The 20,174-nt window shown below is 41.2% G+C and overlaps 1 protein-coding gene and 1 long non-coding RNA gene across 4 annotated transcripts in view; one reads left to right on the top strand and one right to left on the bottom strand.

The window, feature by feature from the left end:
* LOC127057681 (BTB/POZ domain-containing protein 1) overlaps positions 1-20,174 on the top strand; it is a 38,413-nt gene that overhangs the window by 11,443 nt on the left and 6,796 nt on the right. Inside the window, exons 4-8 of one of the 3 annotated variants that reach the window (XM_050966649.1) lie at positions 5,053-5,250; positions 5,526-5,718; positions 6,286-6,373; positions 8,373-8,519; positions 10,931-11,039. In XM_050966649.1, the coding sequence (XP_050822606.1) occupies positions 5,053-5,250; positions 5,526-5,718; positions 6,286-6,373; positions 8,373-8,519; positions 10,931-11,039 (735 nt within the window). The other 2 variants (XM_050966647.1, XM_050966648.1) reach the window with 2 other exon arrangements.
* LOC127057702 (uncharacterized) lies at positions 244-19,724 on the bottom strand. The gene is made up of 3 exons (XR_007776151.1): positions 19,617-19,724; positions 2,810-2,957; positions 244-1,014 (listed from the first exon to the last, which is right to left on the bottom strand). It is a non-coding gene; the product is annotated as an uncharacterized LOC127057702 (long non-coding RNA).

Genomic DNA, 20,174 nt, shown 5'->3' with positions numbered 1-20,174 from the left:
ACCCATTTAAACAAATAAATTAGTCCCAACTGACTTGTTTAACTTGGCCATTTTAATAGTTGACCCTCTTGTAACATAGTGGTTTACAGGTATCACATAATGTTGAAACTGGTGTTTTAACTTGACAGGTTTAGGATCAGATTTTTGGTTTAAAAATCTGTGCTCACATTGATTAGAACTAGTTAGAACTTTATTAAAAGTACAAGGATTTTACCTCAATACCATTTTGAAAGATGAAGCAAACATTTTTATATGCTAGTCTACATTGTCTAATTAGTGTAAGAATTTTAGTGGTACAGTGTTTTGGCCACTGTAATTCACTCATTTTTTAATCACTGCAGAAGAAACAGTGCGTAACATAAGTTTGAATACAAGATCTAAATGCATAAAAACAGTTTTACCTTACTGTGAATGTTGTTATTTTCGCATCTTCTGGTATCTTTGAAGAATTTTTCTGAATTTTCACTATACATTTCTGTTACAATAATACTTCATGTGTGATGTCTGATTAAATCTGTGAGAAAATACTAAAAAAAGCTTGAGTGTCTGTTGACTTGGAAACACTCCACATTTCTATGTGGTTTGGGCCTGTTTAACTACATATGCTTTAGGTCACTACTGTAATTTTAGTATTGCCCACCATTGGATTTACCAAAAAATTGCTGCCAATATGGCAAAAAAAGAGAAATTGGTTTTGTAAATACCTTTTGCTGCATGTTCAGTTTTAGTTGAAGCATTATGGTTAAATTACTCTTCTTTGAGTGTCCATTTGCCAATCCCGCTCAACTACTGGGCTGGTCCTGCCTACTTTCAGCTATGAAAGCAGCATATGTATATTCTTCTTGATTAAACTTAATACTGTAAATAGACCAGACTGACATCAGTTTCCAGCCTATGAGTGGGCTCGAGCCTAGACTCCCAGGAGGGAACAGACTATTGGCAGGAGAAGCAGTACATTACCTGGCACCACTGACTTCATCACATCCAACCTCAGCAAAGTGTTAAGAAGAGTATCTGTGTAGAGGTAAGGGAGAGGAAATAACCATGGTGTATGAGACACACAAGAAAAAGATGGGACTGAAGCTTATTTTGCTAGAGGCCAGGGAAGGAAGAAACAAATGGGACTCTATACTAAGGTTAACTCATGTATTTTTCTTGGAGTGGAGGTGGGGGAATAGATGATTAATTGGAATTCAGAAAAAGATTAAACTGAGTAAGTGAGATTCAAGTTGATTCAGATTACACTTGCATATAAAACTAAAGGATAAATTATAAACAAGAAAATAAGTGCTAAGAACATAACACGCTTGTTTGCATCTTTTTGTCCTGCTGTCCATAGTTTATATGTTGTCTGTTTAGCATGCAGACTCTCTGGAACAGGAACCTTTCCTCTTTTCTGTCTCTGTAAAGCACACAGCATGCCTTTGAGTGCTGTATAAATACAATCCTGCCTTTGCAGCTAGTGCAGCTGCATGCTTTCTCAGACTTCGACTTACTACTGCTGAAAATTGGTAACTTTCAACTACTGGGCTTCCTCTCTTGCTAATTGCCTCTTTCTCTGCCCTACATTTTAAATACATCTAATTGCAATGTAAGATCATGGTTCGAACTCAGACTGAAACCTAACATCCGTCCATCTACATGCAAATTGCCCTAATTCAGGGCTCTGACTGAGGGTTCTGGTCCCCACAGAGGTGGAGAGTTAGAACCTAAATCAAGCTGGGCCCCTGGGTTCAAGCCCTATTGCGTTGCAGTGTAGACACAGTCCCCCTGGACTAATGCTCTTGGAGTCTGCCAAAAGTATTCCACAATCCCAAACGCTGACTTTTTGTTCCTTGGACAGTCGAGTTTGGTGGCATAAGATTCTTTGGATCTCTTCTGTGGCACCCCTTTGGTGGTGGGGAACTGGTGCTCAAACTTGAGTAGGGCAACGAGTCATCCTGGTTTGTACCTGAGCCCCTTGGCACATGGTAGCTCCAGTCTCCAGGATGGGGGCTGGGCCAGTAAGAAGTCTGTGGCCTGGGGCTCCTGCCTGAGGGCTAAACTGTTAAATAGACAAGAACTCAGGCCTTCTAGGCATAGGCTGAGCAAACAAGCAGACAATGGCTCAGGCTTCTGGGCCTAGGGATTAGTGCTTGCCCAGCCCTGAGTGCGTGGCTGGGGGCGGAGCAGGGGGATCTGGGCCCACCCTGCTCCACCGGGTCCCAGTCCAGGACCCTTGGAGCAACCGGTGATCCCATCGTGGGGCCAGCAGGGAAACAAGAGGTCGCTGCCTTGTCTCCTGGCAACACAATAGACCCAAAGTCTCGTTTTCCTGGGCTGCTTCCTACTGGTGTCTGGTTGGGTTGTTTTCTGCAGTGACTGGCGCCTGGTTCCCACTCTCTGTGCCAAGCGGCTCACTCTGTGCTTCCTCTCCCAGTTGCTCCATCTCCTGGGACCATGGCTTGCATTTTCTCCAGGCTGGCTTAGTAGTGTCATCATCATCTGCTGCAGCTAACCATGGGCTCCACGGGTAGTTCAGCTCCCTGGAAAGGACATCTGGCTCCTTCCCTGGTCTGAACCCAACTGAGCTGCAGGGCCCAGCCCTTATACTTCCTGCCCTGCTAGGAATTCTGGGATATGGATGTCTGGACTCCAACCCACATAATGCAGCATAGATGCTGGAGACCCAGGTTGGACCCAAGGTTCAACAGTTCTTAACCTGGGGTTACAAATGAGTGTGTAGATGCTCAAGCCCTAGGTTAAGAAAGCCAAAGTCTGCTGACTCGAGTTCTGCTAAGCCAAGGTGTATATGGTGGTTTAGACATACCCTTTGTGGCCTACAGTCTCCCATGTGCAGGCATGATCTGGCCAGGGATGAGTTATATCGGTATTCACTCTGGATCCAGCTGCTTTGTCAGTCCAGTTTGAGAGACAGTCATGATGGAACTTATGTCCAAGACTTGTTTCAAAATCAGCTAGAATGCAAAGAAGAAAGTTCACATTAAGGCTGGATAGTCTGGCCTTATTTTAAAAAAAAAAAGAAAGGAAGAAAATTGCACCACCCTCTCCCTAAACTTGTTGTGTTTGGTTTTGTGCAACTGCTTGCTTGTGCTCATTCCAACTTCTCACAAGTTTCTTTCATTCTACCTGCATGGGGACTGTTCCAATACATGATCCTTTCCACCTGGCACCTACAATGTTTTCTCTGTACTCAAAGTATTGTAATAACAGCCCTTAAGGAGGAAGATAATCTGATTTTCGACTATCTGAATATGTTTCTTTCAAGTCCAAACAGTTAGAAACAGCTCCAATAAATCTTGTTCAAAACATCAGTTCTACATACCTGTTGTGTTTGGTTGGTTGGTTTTTTTTTTTTATAAATGGGGAGGAGAGCTGGGTAAATTTTCAAATAGTTTATTAGAAAAAATTCACAGGTCCTATTCATAAAGTGCAAAGCTGGGTAAACGAAGAACATTTTTTTAACTTTAAAAAACCATAAATTTCATTGTGTAAATTACTTTTAGGAAATGAAACTCCCTTGTTTTACAGCAGGGTTTTCTCACCCAGGAGCTGGTTTTCCTATCATTCATATTCCTCATCCTCTTCTCTAGACAGAGCTGTTTCAATCATTCTAGTTTGTTTGGGAACTCCTACATAGTATACACATAACTATCAGGGCCTTCAATTATTCAGTCTTATGTTCTCAGATTTAGACATTGTCCAGTTACTGTTCTGCACCCTCTTCAAGTCTTTGTGGGTTCAGCTGTGAATGCTAGGAGTCCCTCTCCAGGAAATCCTTCCTTCCTGATTGGATTGTGAAATCCCTACTTTGGGTGACGAGTAGACTAGAAAGAAGAATCTCAGTTAGGTTCTGGAATCTCAACTACTGCTGTTATTCTTGGTGGGGCTACGTTCATATAAACCTTAAATCATATCAAGACGACAGGAAAATATTTCTTGAAATTCTCTACATAACTGTTCTGTTTGTACAGCACCTAGCACAATGGGGGCCTGGTCCATTACCAGGTGCTACAGCAGTATAAATAATGTGCCTTTCCACGTAAATCAGGACATCTTCCAGTCTAAGTAGATGCAGCTGCATTCTCTGGATGTCAAGTGATTACGCTTTTCCACAGGAACAGTTTTCTTTAGGAAATTGGATGTGGTCTCATTTACAGAGGTTACAAAAAAGAACAGGTTATCTATGGTAACATGTTAGATGGCAATCAGAGAAGCTTTTTCTAGTGTCAGCAAGATTCCTGACATAGATTTGTGCCTATTTTAATAGGTCCTGTGTGAAGAACAACAGACTTTCATGTGGAGAGGTCTGCAAAGCCATAAGTTAAATGTCCCACTGATCTGCACTAAAATCTAAGCTGTGTATATAAAAAGAGTTGGAACACTTAGTACTGCTTTTAATTTTTTGGATGCCAGAGGTCTATCTGTTTAACAGATACAGCCTTACACTGTCACTTTTTTTTCTTTTTGTGCATTCTGCTGATTGTTGCATTTTAGTAGTTGATCCAGATTGGCAGATGGACACTCAAATGAGGACAACTTTATATTATGAGTAATTTGGCTTTCCCATAGTTGTACATTCACCAATCTGCTTGATCACTTCCTTTCTTGATCTTGCTCTAGCTTTGGAAATACTCTTTGGGACATGAGAGCAGCAGTTTGGCACTATATATCTATACCTATATATAGTCCTAGTCTTAGGAATCAAGAAGAAAATTCATATGCTGTTTTATAGAAGGAAGCGGGCAGGACAAAACCTGTTGGATTGGATGCTGTACACTGTTCCAGAAGACTGATTTACACGTAAGACAAAACTGTCTTATCTGTGGTGGTTTTTTTTTTTCCCAATAAATTTATTTAGTCCTTAAACAGATCTCTTACATGTATATTCAATCAGTTTTCTATTATATTAAAGTAGTTTGGGCTCTTTAATCAAATAGTTGATTCTTAACTGAAGTTGTATAATTTAAAAAGATGACTTAACATATGTAAAGACAGAAATTGCTATGAAAGGAGAAAACTGGCCTAAATTTATTAACTTTTTTTTTTTAGACACACTGTGTGCAGTACTAGAAAGAGACACACTTAGTATTCGAGAAAGTAGACTCTTTGGAGCTGTTGTTCGCTGGGCAGAAGCAGAGTGTCAAAGACAGCAGCTGCCTGTGACGTCAGGAAACAAACAGAAAGTGCTTGGAAAAGCTCTATCTCTAATCCGTTTTCCACTAATGACTATTGAAGAGTTTGCAGCAGGTAACTGTGGGTTACTTTATCATACTAATATGTTAATGTAATTCAGAAAAACACACTATGCTAATAAGGGACTAACTTCACAAACCTTTCACAACTACCCTGTTAGTAACAAATGCATTTCACTCCTTCCTATGAAAACAGTCTATCTTGCAAAAGTTGTGCTAGTCTGAGACAAATCCATGGTGGACTTTTGCACTGTTTATTTAAATACAACAATTCAGAATTAAAATTTTAAATATATCATATTCTCAGAAACATGCTTCTTCTATTCCCAGGTCCTGCTCAGTCTGGAATTTTGTCAGATCGGGAAGTGGTAAATCTCTTTTTGCATTTTACGGTCAATCCTAAACCTAGAGTTGATTATATTGACCGACCGAGATGCTGCCTCAGAGGAAAAGAATGCAGCATAAACAGGTTCCAGCAAGTGGAGAGCCGTTGGGGGTACAGCGGAACAAGTGACCGAATCAGGTATTTGTCATGAGTTGTCCAAGGAGAGACTCAAATGCTGCTTTGTAGTACTGAAAGCAGGAACATACTGATTCACCACAGATACATTTGCACTGTCTATTTAAAAAGTAGACTGTGCGCACAAACATAGATAAAAGCATTTAAAATAAAGCGAATAAAGGGAAATTCTGGAAAAATAGTTTAGGTGGATTCTGGAGTATAGCTTATTAATGCTAACATGCGTTGCCACATTTAAAATTGAAACCGTTAAAATGTTTCCTTTCAGAGCTGGTCAAAATAGAGAGATTTTTGTTATTCAGTATACCGAGTCCTTCAGAATGATCCTTGTGGGACTGGGGCCTTTAGTTGTAAAATTGAGGTCTTAGGATGCCATCTCTTTAATAAAACTTCATTTTACAGTAAGCCTGGTTTGCTTTATTAAATTGTATATAGTGCTTTATCTTGAGCTTGATCCAGCACCTTTTAAATCAGTGGGAGTCTTTCCACTGACTTGAGTGGGGGCAAGATCAGGGCTCTGTGACTACTGTTGAAATGTGATACTTATAACTCGCCTGTCTCCTCTGTCAGGTTCACAGTTAATAGAAGAATTTCCATAGTGGGATTTGGATTGTATGGATCTATTCATGGACCCACAGATTATCAAGTCAATATACAGGTATAGTATATTTTTAACTAAACTGCTTAGAGAAAACTAAATTTGGTACAAGGAACAATACTAAGGTTAGGCTTACTATGAATGTGATTTGGGATGGAGCAATTATTCAGTCCAGATTTGCATATAAAAATGTGAATTGACTTCAACAATATGATTCTATTGTTTTACCTCTTGGGTGTGACTGAGATGGAAAGTTAAACTTCTGAGTCCTACTTTCTTATTTTTAGCAAGTTATTCCTATTCTCCCTTTAAAATTAACATGAGAACTGTGAGATTAATAGAATCTGTAGTCAGAGTATAATAGCTAAAATGAACATAAAACAAAAAACAGAACTGTGTAGTCATAAAGTTCTATAGGTGTTGCTACGTTCTTGGAAGAATGCACTGATGTGTTTTTTAGATCTTTCGGTGAGCACCTATTTGTTTATGAAGATATTTATTCTTTAAAGGTGTCTTGGACACCAGTATGGGTTTACTTAAAAGTTAGTATTTCTCCAGGAGATTTTTTTGTACTAGATCAACACTCCTGGTTCTTACTCCCAGTGCATGACAGGGTAAATTCCTATTCATTAAAATTCCAGATGTTAATTGTGTCACAAGCAGATGGTACACACCTTCCCCTACTGAGGTTGTACTACCCTTTGTGTTAAATTGGATGGAACAGGGAACTGTTGTTATCTGTAATGCTTATTCTAATGTAAGTAGTCCTATTGTGACTGAAGGGACCCTTGTAGTCACACCTGACACACCATTGTAATAATCTTTGTACAAAATGTGCTTTGTGAGGTACCATGGAAAAACTAATAACTCACTGGTCAATAATATCATGGTTTAATGTATGTAGTTAACAGTATATGTAAAGGGATGAATTCCCCCTGTATGATGATGATAGCACGTTAAAAACCAGACAGCCTGTCTAGGCCAAAGTTGTTAAATGGGCCTATCATAAAGGAAGGAATGTGTGTTTACCTCAGTTTACATGCAAGTAGCAATCAGGGTTCTCAACAGCAGTGGGAAGAGCTGTCAGGAAACAGAACAATTGCATTTCAGCAAAAAACAAGTGGGGGGAGGGGAGAAAGCATGGAGCCTCCTTTACCATCGAATTCCTTGTCGCCTTCCTTACTGCTTGGATAAACTTTACGCTGAATGGTAACCTTCAGAAGAATCTACTTCCAACATTCACTGGACTATAAAAGAAAGGGGCGGAAAACCTGAAGTTCTCTCTTTCACCTGAGAAGACAAAGGCACCAGCACCTGTGGGCCACTAGGAGAGAACTTGACCCAGGAAAGGGACTGTTATCAGCATGCTGCAAACTAGTGAGTGAGAGAGGCCATCTTGAACAAAAGCCTTGAACCAAACTTGTTTAAGTTTTAGGCCTTTAAACACGTTTTCATTTTTATTTGCTTGTATCCATTTCTAACTTTATCACTTATACTTGAATTCACTTAAAATCTTATCTTGTTTTTTGTTTTATTCCAAGGCTGTGTTTAAACTGAACTGTTTGATAACTCCAGTTAAAGTAAAACTGTTGAATATTAACTCCTAACAGGAGCAACAAACTTTAATATCTGAATTGTCCAGGAAAGGGCTGGACATTACAGAACGCACATTTTTTGGGAAAATCTGGGACTTGGGAGTTTGTTGGGATCATCCTGCCAGGAGTAACCAAGGCTAGTGGAAGCCAGTGTTTGACTGGCATTTTGTTGGCAAGCTGCTGGGGTCAGAGCTGCTGGACTAGGGCTGCAGCTATACAGAGACACTGAGGGTGTGACCTGCATGCTTGTAGGCTGGTTGTGAGCGGCCCAGGTTGGGAACTACAGCAGAAAAGCAAAGGGTTACAGAGCAGGCAGCGATGAAACCCTTCACTGGTCTGAACTGTACCCCAGAATGTGACACTTACATATGTTGATGCTTGGTTGGGTTTTTTGTGACTAGAGTTTTCTTCAAAATTGTAAACTAACAGGTAAAAAGACACTTCTACTTTATTTTTTTATGCAGATAATTGAATATGAAAAAAATCAAACACTGGGACAAAACGATACTGGATTTAGTTGTGATGGAACTGCTAATACATTCAGAGTTATGTTCAAAGAACCTATAGAAATTTTGCCAACGGTCTCCTACACAGCTTGTGCAACACTCAAAGTAAGCATGCTTAAGAGTAAGAGTGTAGAAATGAACATAATGGAAAGTTGTTTGGAACCAATATTTTACCCAAATTTTAAACTATCTGGTAGGGAAACACTTCCTATAAGTCTCTCACTCTTTTTTTCTTAATTGTCTAGTTTTGCTTTTGAAGTGCTTATTTTTTAATTGGCTTTCAAGGGGGTTGTGGTGCTGTTGTGGCTTTATGCTTTCCCAAAGCTGATCCAGGAACCAGAGCAGATTCCAATGTAACTATCCCCTACTGCTTATGGGTAGCAGCACTACCTACATCAGGAGTTCTCAAACTGGAGGTTGGGACCCCTCAGGGGGTCACGAGGTTCTTACATGGGGGTCGCGAACTGTCAGCCTCCACCCCAAACCCCGCTTTGTCTCCAGTAAATATATAAAAAAATGTATTTAATTTATAAGGTGTCACACTCAGAGGCTTTCTAAGTGAAAGGGGTCACCAGTACAAAAGTTGGAGAACCACGTTCTCAGCATTGCAGGTCCTCTGTCTCCTGCTCCCAGCCCACCTGTGGCATGCCCCCTACATCATGGTTTGCAAGAGAGCTCTTGGAAAACAGCCTGCGTCTGTCTTCCTCAGTGCCTGCATTGGGGAATTTCTTCCCTAAGCCAGACCTGGGATTTCCACATAACTCTGTACTTGATGTACTGGGGCTGGAATAAAGGTGGGAATCTCCTAGGAGGTGCGCTTTTTTTTGTTTTGTTTTTTGGTAGGTTGTGACTTATTGTATTCACCCACGAAAGCTCATGCTCCAAAACGTCTGTTAGTCTATAAGGTGCCACAGGATTCTTTGCTGTTTAAAAATGTTACTTCTCAATGCAATTTTGAAGCTATTAGTTTACTTGCACAGGTGAAAATGTGCATTTGTAATATAGTATTAGTGGAAATTTGCATCAAAACTCAAATCTGTCCTTTGTGTTAACTGTATTCTTCTTCCTGCTAATCAATGTTATACTTCAAAAAATGTTTTTAAATTTTCTTAAGCTCAGGTTTAATTGTGGTGTTATCACTTCTAAAAGTCCTCCATTAAACATCATAGTCCTCCATTAAACATCATAAGCTGCTTTGTCCATTACTAAGAGTTCATGTTTTTGCGAGGGGGAGGGGGCTAATCTTATTCTCTATCCAAAGATCAAATACAGTAACTCCTCACTTAACATCATTTTGAAGTTACGTTGCTGCTCCATTAGGGAACATGCTTGTTTAAAGTTGTGCAATGCTCCCTTATAACATTGTTTGGCTGACATTTAGAAGGGAGCATTGCATAAGTTCCTCTTCTTCGCCTCCTCCCCCTCCCTTCCTCCCTCCCTCCCAGCACTTCCCCTGCCACCAAACAGCCATTTGGCAGCACTTAGGACTTTCTGGGAAGGAGGGAGGGAGTGAGCGGGGAAGCTCCCCCCCTCCTCCCAGCAGGCAGGGCCACGCAGAATGCTGGGGCTTTAGGGGCTGCAGGGCCCTGGGCTAAGGGGGCCCCAGGGCCCTGGCCTGCAGCTCTAAAGCCCCTTTCGGAATGCAGCCCTGCAAGCACAGGCCAGAGGACTGAGGAGGAGCAGAGGTGGCCGTGCAACTAGCGGCCAGAGAGAAGTGGCGTTTTCCCCTTCAAAGCCGGCCAGAGAGAAGTCCTAGGGGCTGCCAAACAGCTGTTTGATGACAGGGAAGCGCTGGGAGGAGCAGGGACCTGGTGTGCTCCAGGGAGGAAGTGGAGGGGGGTGGGAAGAGGTGGGCCTGGAGCATCCCCTGGCAAAGTCAGCACCTATTTTTCTCGGGGGGAAGCTGCTGCTGTGAATGGTGCTTCCTAGCGTCCTTGCCTCTGCATTGTCTGCAGCAGGCTGTGCGTGTGTGGGGTAAGCCAGGGGCACCTCCACGCCACAGTATATAATGCCTTTTGTCTGCCCCAAAAAATTTCCTTGGGACCTCACACACACACACACTTACATTACATTAAATTTTATGGGAATATTGGATTCATTTAACATTGTTTCACTTAAAGTTGCATTTTTCAGAATAACTACAGCATTAAGTGAGGAGTTACTGTATGAAATTTCGCAAATCTGCATACCAGAAATTTCAAACACTTTCAAGATTAGAATAGGCTTACATAGTAAATACACACAGTAAAAACATTCTGGCATATTAGCTGCCAGATGAAAAGCAGACATGTTGGTGTCCGAATTCTCTTTTCAATGGTTATAACAAGCTCCAGCATTCCTTGAGTCCGTGGTACCTCTGGAGAACCTTGAATTATATATATTTTTGGTAATACATGCTAGACTAATACGTGTGTGTGTGTGCATATATATATAAATTTGCTTTATACATATTAAATCTTTCTGCTCACTAAATAGCTACATTTTCTCCAATTGACTTCTTTTGTTGTTTATATTAGGGTCCTGATTCCCATTATGGTACAAAAGGATTGAAGAAAGTAATCCACGAATCTCCCACTGCTAGCAAAACCTGCTTTTCCTTCTCTAGTTCACCCGGTAACAACAATGGTACATCGATAGAAGATGGACAAATACCAGAAATAATATTTTATACATAATTACACACGGTAGAGTTCATCTCAGATAATACAAGTAGCAATGTATAGACTGACACTGGCATAAAGTACTTGCTATTGGTGGCAATGATTAAATTCTATGAACTTACATAAATATATAATCTCTTCGTGTACTATGAAACTAGAACATTTCTTATAGAAGGTACCAGAAAAATCTATTTTTCTCTCCATGATTTTGGCAGGATATCAATAAGTTAACAGATGTAGTTCCTTTTTACCTTCACAAAATGTTGAAAGTAAGAAGTACTCTATATTGTAAAGGTATTTAAACATTATCTTGTGTTCTGTTGGTTTAATTTACTTCCTGACCCCTTACATTGTTTTCAGCATTTGGTGAAATTCTTCTTTGATCTCGTTTGTTATGAAATTTTGGTATTTTTGTTCTTTAAAAATGCAATAGCTATATTACTTTGTCCCAGACTTGCATTTCCCTCTAAAATACTCTTGGCAATGACCATTATGGACTCAAATGACAATTTTTTTTTTAATTACAGCAACAAAACTGGATTTATATTCTTCTTTTATTTAAATGAGCCATGAAGAAATACCTGGGTTAACACTGTAAACAGTATCTGGAATTGTATTAAAGAAATATAGCACATACTTATAGCTGAGATCTGCAATGTACAATACATAAATGGTCTTGGTTTCATTCAGAAATGTGTTTTTTATAGTAATGTATTGGAGCGTGTAAGTTGGTGTGGTGATGACTATTGTATATAACTCTGCCTGCAAAAATGTATAATGTGAAGATATGAAAATACAAAACTTCTATTAATAGTATTCTAGGACCTGGATGCTCAGGCATTAACCAGCACTAAAATCTTGATCTGATTTAACTTTATCTGTTTGTGCATTTAGTTCCAGAGAATATCTACAAGTGGGTATGAGGCAGTGCAGCCAATTGAAAGGTGCAATAAATGTACATAAATGGTCAGTATACTCTGCAGCATTCTCTGCAGTTGTTGTTGTTTAAACAACCAAAGTGTGAAAATTTCCATTCACTCCACAGGATCCTGTACACCCCCCCAAACCATATCATAAAAAATTAGTATGTAGTTGAAAGCAATGACTGTTTCCCTAATGTTTTACATTACTACCATAGGTATGGTACAGTGTGTACACTTATTTTTGACTTTATTTATAATGCTACTAATGTTATCTTAGCAGATAAATAAGGAGTATTTAGATCATATAGTATGTTTACTTTAAAGTGAGCTTAAAATGAGTGAAATCCCATACCATTTTTTGCTTGCAGAAAAGTCTTGTAATTTTTTAAAAATACATACAGTAACCACTGAGGTAAAATTAGAGCAGCTTTAAAGTTGAAATGGCATTAATAGCAATGTAAGAGGACTTCCGTTAAACTATGTAGTGTAAAAAAGTTCTTCAAAAAACGTGCAATTCTTTAGTTTAAATAAGCTTTTTTGTAGTTAAGTGAAATGCATGTCAGTTGAACTTAAGAAAACTTCCTTTAGATTGCTGTTCCTAGTGCCATATGTCTAGATATAGATATTTGAAGTCACTTTAGTCCTGTGACATACTAATAAATAGTTGTTGCTTCCTTAGCCAATACATATTAGATGAAAAGAGAAATGCAGCAGTACCTGTGTAAACCATGACTTCTGATACCTTTGTGCTCTTACATTTCACTTTTTTTGGTCTAACCTGTATTTACAGGCCTGACAGCTAGAGCTGAGGAGAGCATTACTACAAAGCTCTGCTGAGCCAAGGAGCTAGTATCAGCCTGATAGTTATTTAGTTTGGTGGTGAGTAATAAGAATGGACCACATCCATTTTCTTTCAGACTTCCTATGTTAGGGTATGGAAAACGGTTTGTGTCTAGTAGATCTCCTTTTAATTGTCCTTTAAATCGTAATATTTTTAGCAGTGGTGAATATAATTGGTAACATGCAAGCAGCCAGCCTGCTATGTAGAGGAAGGGACATTAACAAAAGTGGGGTTTCCTTCTCTAGCTGCTGGATGGAAAAATGTTAGGCTGATATAGAAGAACTCACCGAAGCCTAATTATCAGGTTGGAAATTTCCCTTCCTCCTTAATGTTATTCTTATTACTTACAAAGATAAGTCATTAATATGTACACTTCAGGACTGGAGAAAATGCATCTAGAGTAGAACCATAGAATAATGTTGAATATTCAGCATTAGTCTACCTTGAAATGTAATAAGCTATTGAAAGATGAATCACAGAGAAGTGCTAAGAAATCTCATCTAGTTCTATCATGCTGACAGTAACTACTTAAAAAATGTATTTTCTTCCATACCTGTTTCTCTGATAATCTATTAGCTGAATTATTTCTATTTTCCTGTCTGGCAAGTGATAAATTATTTAGGTACATTATTTGGCACTGAAAATAAATACAAGAGCTAATGTGTCATTTCTCTTATGAAAGTCACTAGTTAGCTTAAAAAACCTGACCAAAACATCTTGTAAAGTGGGTTACTAAAGTTTTCACTATTCTTTGTTCTATTGCCCCAACTCTTAAGTTTATGTATCTTCTTGTGGTTCCTAACTGAAGATAGCAAAAACAAAGAAAAAAAATCATAAGTTATTGCAAAATAAAGGGTTAACTATTGAATTAAAAATCAATGTATGCCAGTCACAAGTACTGTTTATCATACCTTTACTCTAATGCTTGTCATTTACTGAAATAATAAATACCTCTTAGTTACCCACCTGAGTATCTTTGGGCCAACTTTGACAAATCCACTTGCATCTATTTTGTGAGTTAAATTATCCTGCATGTAGAATGCAATATCAAATATGTGCTTAAGTATTCTAGAGAGAGCCTTTGGTGTAGAGGGAGTCAGCTTTCCTTTTATTCTTTCCAAATCCTCAAGGCTTAGCTGGTTAGTTTAAAGAATGTTGCTAGTGATCTGCTGGATGATTCATTGAGGGTTGTTAGTAAGTTTTTTTGCAGTGGTTCTTCTGTAGCTAATATAACTTAATACCTGCATCATATAGGCATTACAGCAGAAAATTAAAACATGTTTAAGCCTATGATTACTGCTACCTGGTAATTAAAATCTGTTTTTTCACCTGTGCTCGTTTGTTATGAGGTAATTCTTGGGATGGGCACCAGACTTTGGTGCACTTCCAAAGTGTCTTTCATCTGATAAAGTGCTTTAGAAATGTTAATTCAGTCTCATTCTGCCTTTGTCATAGATGCTATATGCCAGTTTTACAAGTGGGTAAACTGATGCACACCCACTTGGGCAGTATTAAGTATAGCAAACTCCTGCCAGCTTTGAATTTATTATGCTGCACACAGGCTCATCTCATGTCTTCACTTCTGTAGCCATCTCTTCCTTTCTATACTTGCTACTATAATCTTGCCCCCCTCACGTCTATTTAGAATGCTTCTACTCATAGACTCATAGGTCAGAAGGGACCAATCTGATCATCTAGTCTGACCTCCTGCACAAGGCAGGCCACAGAACCCCACCCATCCAATTTTATAACAACCCCTATCCCAGGACCGAGTTATTGAAATCCTCAAAAATGGTTTGAAGACCTCATGCTGCAGAGACACCACCAGCAAGCGACCCGTGCCTCACGCTGCAGGGGAAGGCGAAAAACCTCCAGGGCACCTGCCAATCCGCCCTGGAGGAAAATTCCTTCCCGACCCCAAATATGGCGATCAGCTAAACCCTGAGCATGTGGGCAAGAGTCACCAGCTAGCACCCAAGAAGGAATTCTCCACAGCAACTCAGTACCCATCGCATGCAACATCTCCCCGCAGACCATTGAGCAGACCTGTCTGGTGGTAATTCAAGATCAATTGCCCAAATTAACGATCCTATCATAACATCCCCTCCATATACTTATCAAGCTTTGTCTTAAAGCCAGGAAAGTCTTTTGCCCCTACTACTTCCCTCGGAAGGCTATTCCAGAACTTCACTCCCCTAATGGTCAGAAACCTTTGTCTAATTTCAAGTCTAAACTTCCTAATATCCAGTTTATACCCATTCGTCCTCGTGGCTACATTAGTACTAAACTTAAATAATTCCTCTCCCTCCCTAACGTTAACCTCCTTGATATATTTATATAGGGCGAGCATATCCCCCCTCAGCCTTCTTTTGGCCAGGCTAAACAAGCCAAGCTCTTTGAGTCTCCTTTCATAAGGCAGTTTTTCCATTCCTCGGATCATCCTCGTAGCCCGTCTCTGAACCTGTTCCAGTTTGAATTCATCCTTCTTGAACATGGGACACCAGAACTGCACACAGTATTCCAGATGGGGTCTCACCAACGCCGTATACAACGGTACTAACACATCCTTATCCTTGCAGGAAATACCCCGCCTGATGCATCCCAAAATCGCATTTGCTTTTTTAACAGCCGTATCACATTGGCGACTCATAGTCATCCTGCTATCAACCAGTACCCCAAGGTCCTTCTCTTCCTCCGTCGCTTCCAACTGATGCGCCCCCAACGTATATCCAAAATTCTTATTATTAATTCCTAAATGCATGACCTTGCACTTTTCACTATTGTATTTCATCCTATTTCTATTACTCCAGTTTACAAGGTGGTTCAGATCTTCCTGAATAGTATCCCTGTCCTTCTCCGTGTTAGCAATACCCCCCAGCTTCGTGTCATCCGCAAACTTTATTAGCACATTCCCGCTCTTTGTGCCAAGGTCAGTAATAAAAAGGTTAAATAAGATCGGTCCCAAAACCGATCCTTGAGGGACTCCACTGGTGACCTCCTTCCAGTCCGACAGTTCACCTTTCAATACGACCCTCTGGAGTCTCCCCTTTAACCAGTTCCTTATCCACCTTACAACTTTCATATTCACTCCCAGCTTTTCCAATTTAACTAACAGCTCCCTGTGCGGAACCGTGTCGAACGCCTTACTGAAATCTAGGTAAATTATATCTACCGCATTTCCTTTATCTAAGTAATCCGTCACCTTCTCAAAGAAGGAGATCAGATTGGTTTGGCACGATCTACCTTTAGTAAATCCGTGTTGCAATTCGTCCCAATTACCATTGACCTCTATGTCCTTAACTACTTTCTCCCTTAAAATTTTTTCCAAGACCTTACATACTACAGACGTCAAGCTAACAGGCCTATAATTACCCGGATCACTCTTATTCCCTTTCTTAAAAATAGGAACTACATTAGCAATCCTCCAGTCATACGGCACAACCCCCGAGTTTATCGATTGCTTAAAAATTCTCGCTAACGGGTTCGCAATTTCACGCGCCAGTTCCTTTAATATCCTCGGGTGGAGATTGTCCGGGCCCTCCGACTTCGTCCCATCGAGGTGTTCAAGTACGGCCTCTACCTCAGTTGCAGTAATATCCACTTCCATATCCACATTCCCGTTTATCATCCCTCCATCATCGCAAGGTTCCTCACTAGTCTTATTAAAAACTGAGGCAAAGTACTTGTTTAGATGTTGGGCCATGCCTAGGTTATCCTTAACCTCCATTCCATCCTCAGTGTATAGCGGCCCCACTTCTTCTTTCTTTGTTTTCTTCTTATTTATGTGGCTGTAGAACCTTTTACTATTGGTTTTGATTCCCTTTGCAAGTTCCAGTTCAATGCGGCTTTTAGCCTTCCTCACTTTATTCCTACATGTTCTGACCTCAGCAAGGTAGCTTTCTTTACTGATCCTGCCTTCCTTCCACTTCCTGTAAGCTTTCTGCTTATGTCTAATCCCCTCTCTGAGTTGCTTGCTCATCCAGTTTGGCCTACAACTCCTGCCCATGGTTCTTTTCCCCTTTCTCGGGATGCAGGCTTCCGACAGTCTCCGCAGCTGTGACTTAAAGTAATTCCAGGCCTCCTCCACATTTAAATGCACTAATTCCTCTGTCCAATCCACTTCCCTAACTAATTTCCTTAACTCTTTAAAATTAGCCCTCGAGAAGTCAAAAACCCTAATCGCAGATCTACATTTGTTTATCCTTCCATCTAGTTTGAACTGAATCAGCTCATGATCACTCGAACCAAGGTTGTCCCCTACCACCATTTCTTCTACGAGGTCCTCACTGCTCACCAAACACCAAGTCTAAAATGGCATCCCCTCTCGTAGGTACTTCAACTACTTGATGAAGAAATCCATCCGCTATCACATCCAGAAAAATCTGACCCCTATTATTTGTGCAAGTACTCGTCCTCCAGTCTATATCCGGGAAGTTGAAGTCCCCCATAATCACACATTTCCCCTTTGTGTTTACTTCATTAAAGACATTAAAGAGGTCTCTATCCATATCCCAATCCGATCCCGGCGGTCTGTAGCACACCCCAAGCACTATCTCAGGGGAAGCTCTAGTTGCTTTTTTACCCAGCGTGATTTTTGCCCAGACGGACTCTGTCTTATCCATTCCATCGCATCTTATTTCGCTACATTTAATTTCATCATTGATGTACAAGGCTACTCCCCCACCTTTGCCTTTCTTCCTGTCTTTTCTGAACAGCACATAGCCTTCAATACCCGTGCTCCAGTCATGAGTACTATTCCACCAGGTTTCGGTAATCCCTATAATATCCGGCTTCACTTCCTGTACGAGTAACTCCAGTTCCTCCATCTTGTTACCTAGGCTCCTTGCATTAGTGTACAAACCTTTTAATTTTCGGCGTTTGGCGTCAGTGACATTGTTTCCCCCGTCGTGCACAAACTTTCTACCACCAGCATCACCCGTTACTCTGGTTTCTACTCCACTATTCCTCCTTGGATCAAATCTTGGGGCCGCAAGGGTATCCCCGCTCACTTTGTTTACTTCCCTCTCCAGGTTATATTCTGGCGTGGAGATCTCCCGAACATTTCCCAACCGTCTCCCCCAACTTTCTAGTTTAAAGCCCTACTGCCTTTCTGCCTGTTACTCTGTCACCTTCCGCCTATTCCACTGTCATCTTTTATCCAACAGCTTGTCTACATTTGAATTCCTTCATGAGTTTGCTATTCTCCACCTCCTTCCTCTGTTAATTTTATTGTGATTACTACCTGTTTTCAACTCTCATTCCGAGTTTCTTGCCACCTAATAATCAGCTTCTCTGAAAAATCTTTACACTTTTTCCCTTGGCCATCTTTTTCAAATGCACCTTTTAATGATAAGTTTCACTCCCTTCCCCTAGTCCCTGATTTAGCCACTCATAGACTGGATTCCCTGAGTTATATACCATCTTCCAACAGTGATAAGTTGACAGGCCTGACTGTATTTAGCACCTACAAGAAACTTTCCCTCTGCGACCCTGTGACCAGTGGCTGAATGACCATGACTCAAAACCAATTAGTTTCTTCAAATCAAATGTATTATTTATTCAGCCAAAGGTACACAACAAGCAGAAAATTAAGTCTAAAATCCATCTGATTTTAAGTAAACAATTTTTGTTCAAGTTTTAGTAAATTTATTTAACTTGGTTCTTCATGTGTCCTTTTAACCATATTAAATCATTTTCTTCTCTTGGCTCTGGAACCTGGCTGTTGCCTTTTCATAGCTGATAAAATAACTGAGCTGTTTGGTTTGCTGTTGCTTTATCCTTTACCTATTGTTTTGCCTTCTCATTAAATTGCACCAGTACATTAACACAGTCCAATAACTTCCCATAGCTATGTATTAGCTATCTTAATAGCTTAGTCAGATAATCATAAAAATCACCACAGACCAAGAGTGTATTCTGCATACCTTTTCCTACTACCTCCTTTTTCAGATTACTTAGGTTTCAAAGTGTGACTTTTGTTTCCTGTGCAAAATTTGCATGTATTCCCCCCCTCCTCCTTTCCCCCATGCCACTTTGAGTGAGAACTTTTTGCAATAGGGACTTACTTCATGTCTGTATTGTGCTTAGCAGAATGGGGCCCTGATCCTTGAGTGGGGATTCTAGGTATGACTAATGAAGAGCAGGCCCCTCCACTAGCTTCCAGTCTTGCAATGATATAAAAGACACTGGATGAGGGAGTCTCAGGGCTATAATAAACACATACTTTTGTTAAAAGGACAAAGCTTTGTTGCAGCAGCAGCTCAGGGTATTTTACTTATGGTTTGCAAGTGCCCCTGTGTATTGGCTGCTTCATGTAATTATTGCTAAATATGGGGCTAAAACTAATTTCAGGGGCAGCCCCTATGTTATTGTAACTGTGAGTAAGGTGTGTTAAGAGGGAAAATTCTGTGTAAAGAGTAGTTACAAGAAGGTAACCAGCATTGGTTAAAGGGATAGCATAAGGCTAATGGATTGGCTTATCTAGCCCGTAGTACAGCTACCCCCTTTATGGGAGATTCTGAATGCAGGGGTTAGGCCCTGGATCCATGCTATAGGAGGAGCAATCAGTTGGTCTGTGATACTGAAAAGCAGCCCAGACCGATGGACAGTTGTTTTTTTGGGGCGAAGACCTGGAGTGGTTCACTGGGGATTTCCCGCCGGGGCTGTCTGCCTGCTTGTTTATTCCTATTGCTGTTCAGGGTCACAGGCCTGTGTGTACGCTTTTAGACTAAACAGTTCAACGCTACGGATCAATTGGGGGGTGAGGGGGCGTATTTACCTTTCCATTCAGTCCAAAAAAACGCCGCAGTATTTTATTCCTGCGTCACGCTGCATACAGCCCGCGCGTGCTGGGCCGAGCCGTACAGCTGATGCTGGCCCTGCTACCTCGCTGCAAGACGGGATGCGCGAAAGCCAGGGGCGGGCGGGTGCCGTAGCAGGGATGGGGCTGAGCACACACGTTCCGGGGGGCGGGGTTTGCAGCCCACGCTAAGGTCGAGACTAGACCGAGCACGAGGACTCCCGGCTGGCGGCTCTGCCCCTCGCTCGCCGCCTGCATTAGAATGGAATCGAATGAATTAGCGCCTCTTCAAGCTGCGCGTGCGCAGCACTCTGCCTGGCGCCGGAACTGGGGAGGCGGACGGTTTCCCTGCATGCCCCGCGCGCCGGGGAGTACTGGTTTTGCCGGAAGTGCGGGTCGGAGCCGCCCGGTGTTCGGTCTGTGTGATGCTGGTGGCCCTGGCTGGCGTCCGTCGGTGCAGCGGCTGGCGGCAGGGTCCCGTCCGTGCGGGCGTACGGAGCTGGAGCGGGGCCATGCCTCGGAGGGTCAGCGACCTGA

This window comes from Gopherus flavomarginatus, chromosome 9 (assembly GCF_025201925.1).
Source record: "Gopherus flavomarginatus isolate rGopFla2 chromosome 9, rGopFla2.mat.asm, whole genome shotgun sequence".
Classification (NCBI taxonomy): domain Eukaryota; kingdom Metazoa; phylum Chordata; order Testudines; family Testudinidae; genus Gopherus; species Gopherus flavomarginatus.
The sequence above is the reverse complement of the archived record's forward strand: the minus strand, read 5'-3'. Positions and strand labels throughout refer to the sequence as shown.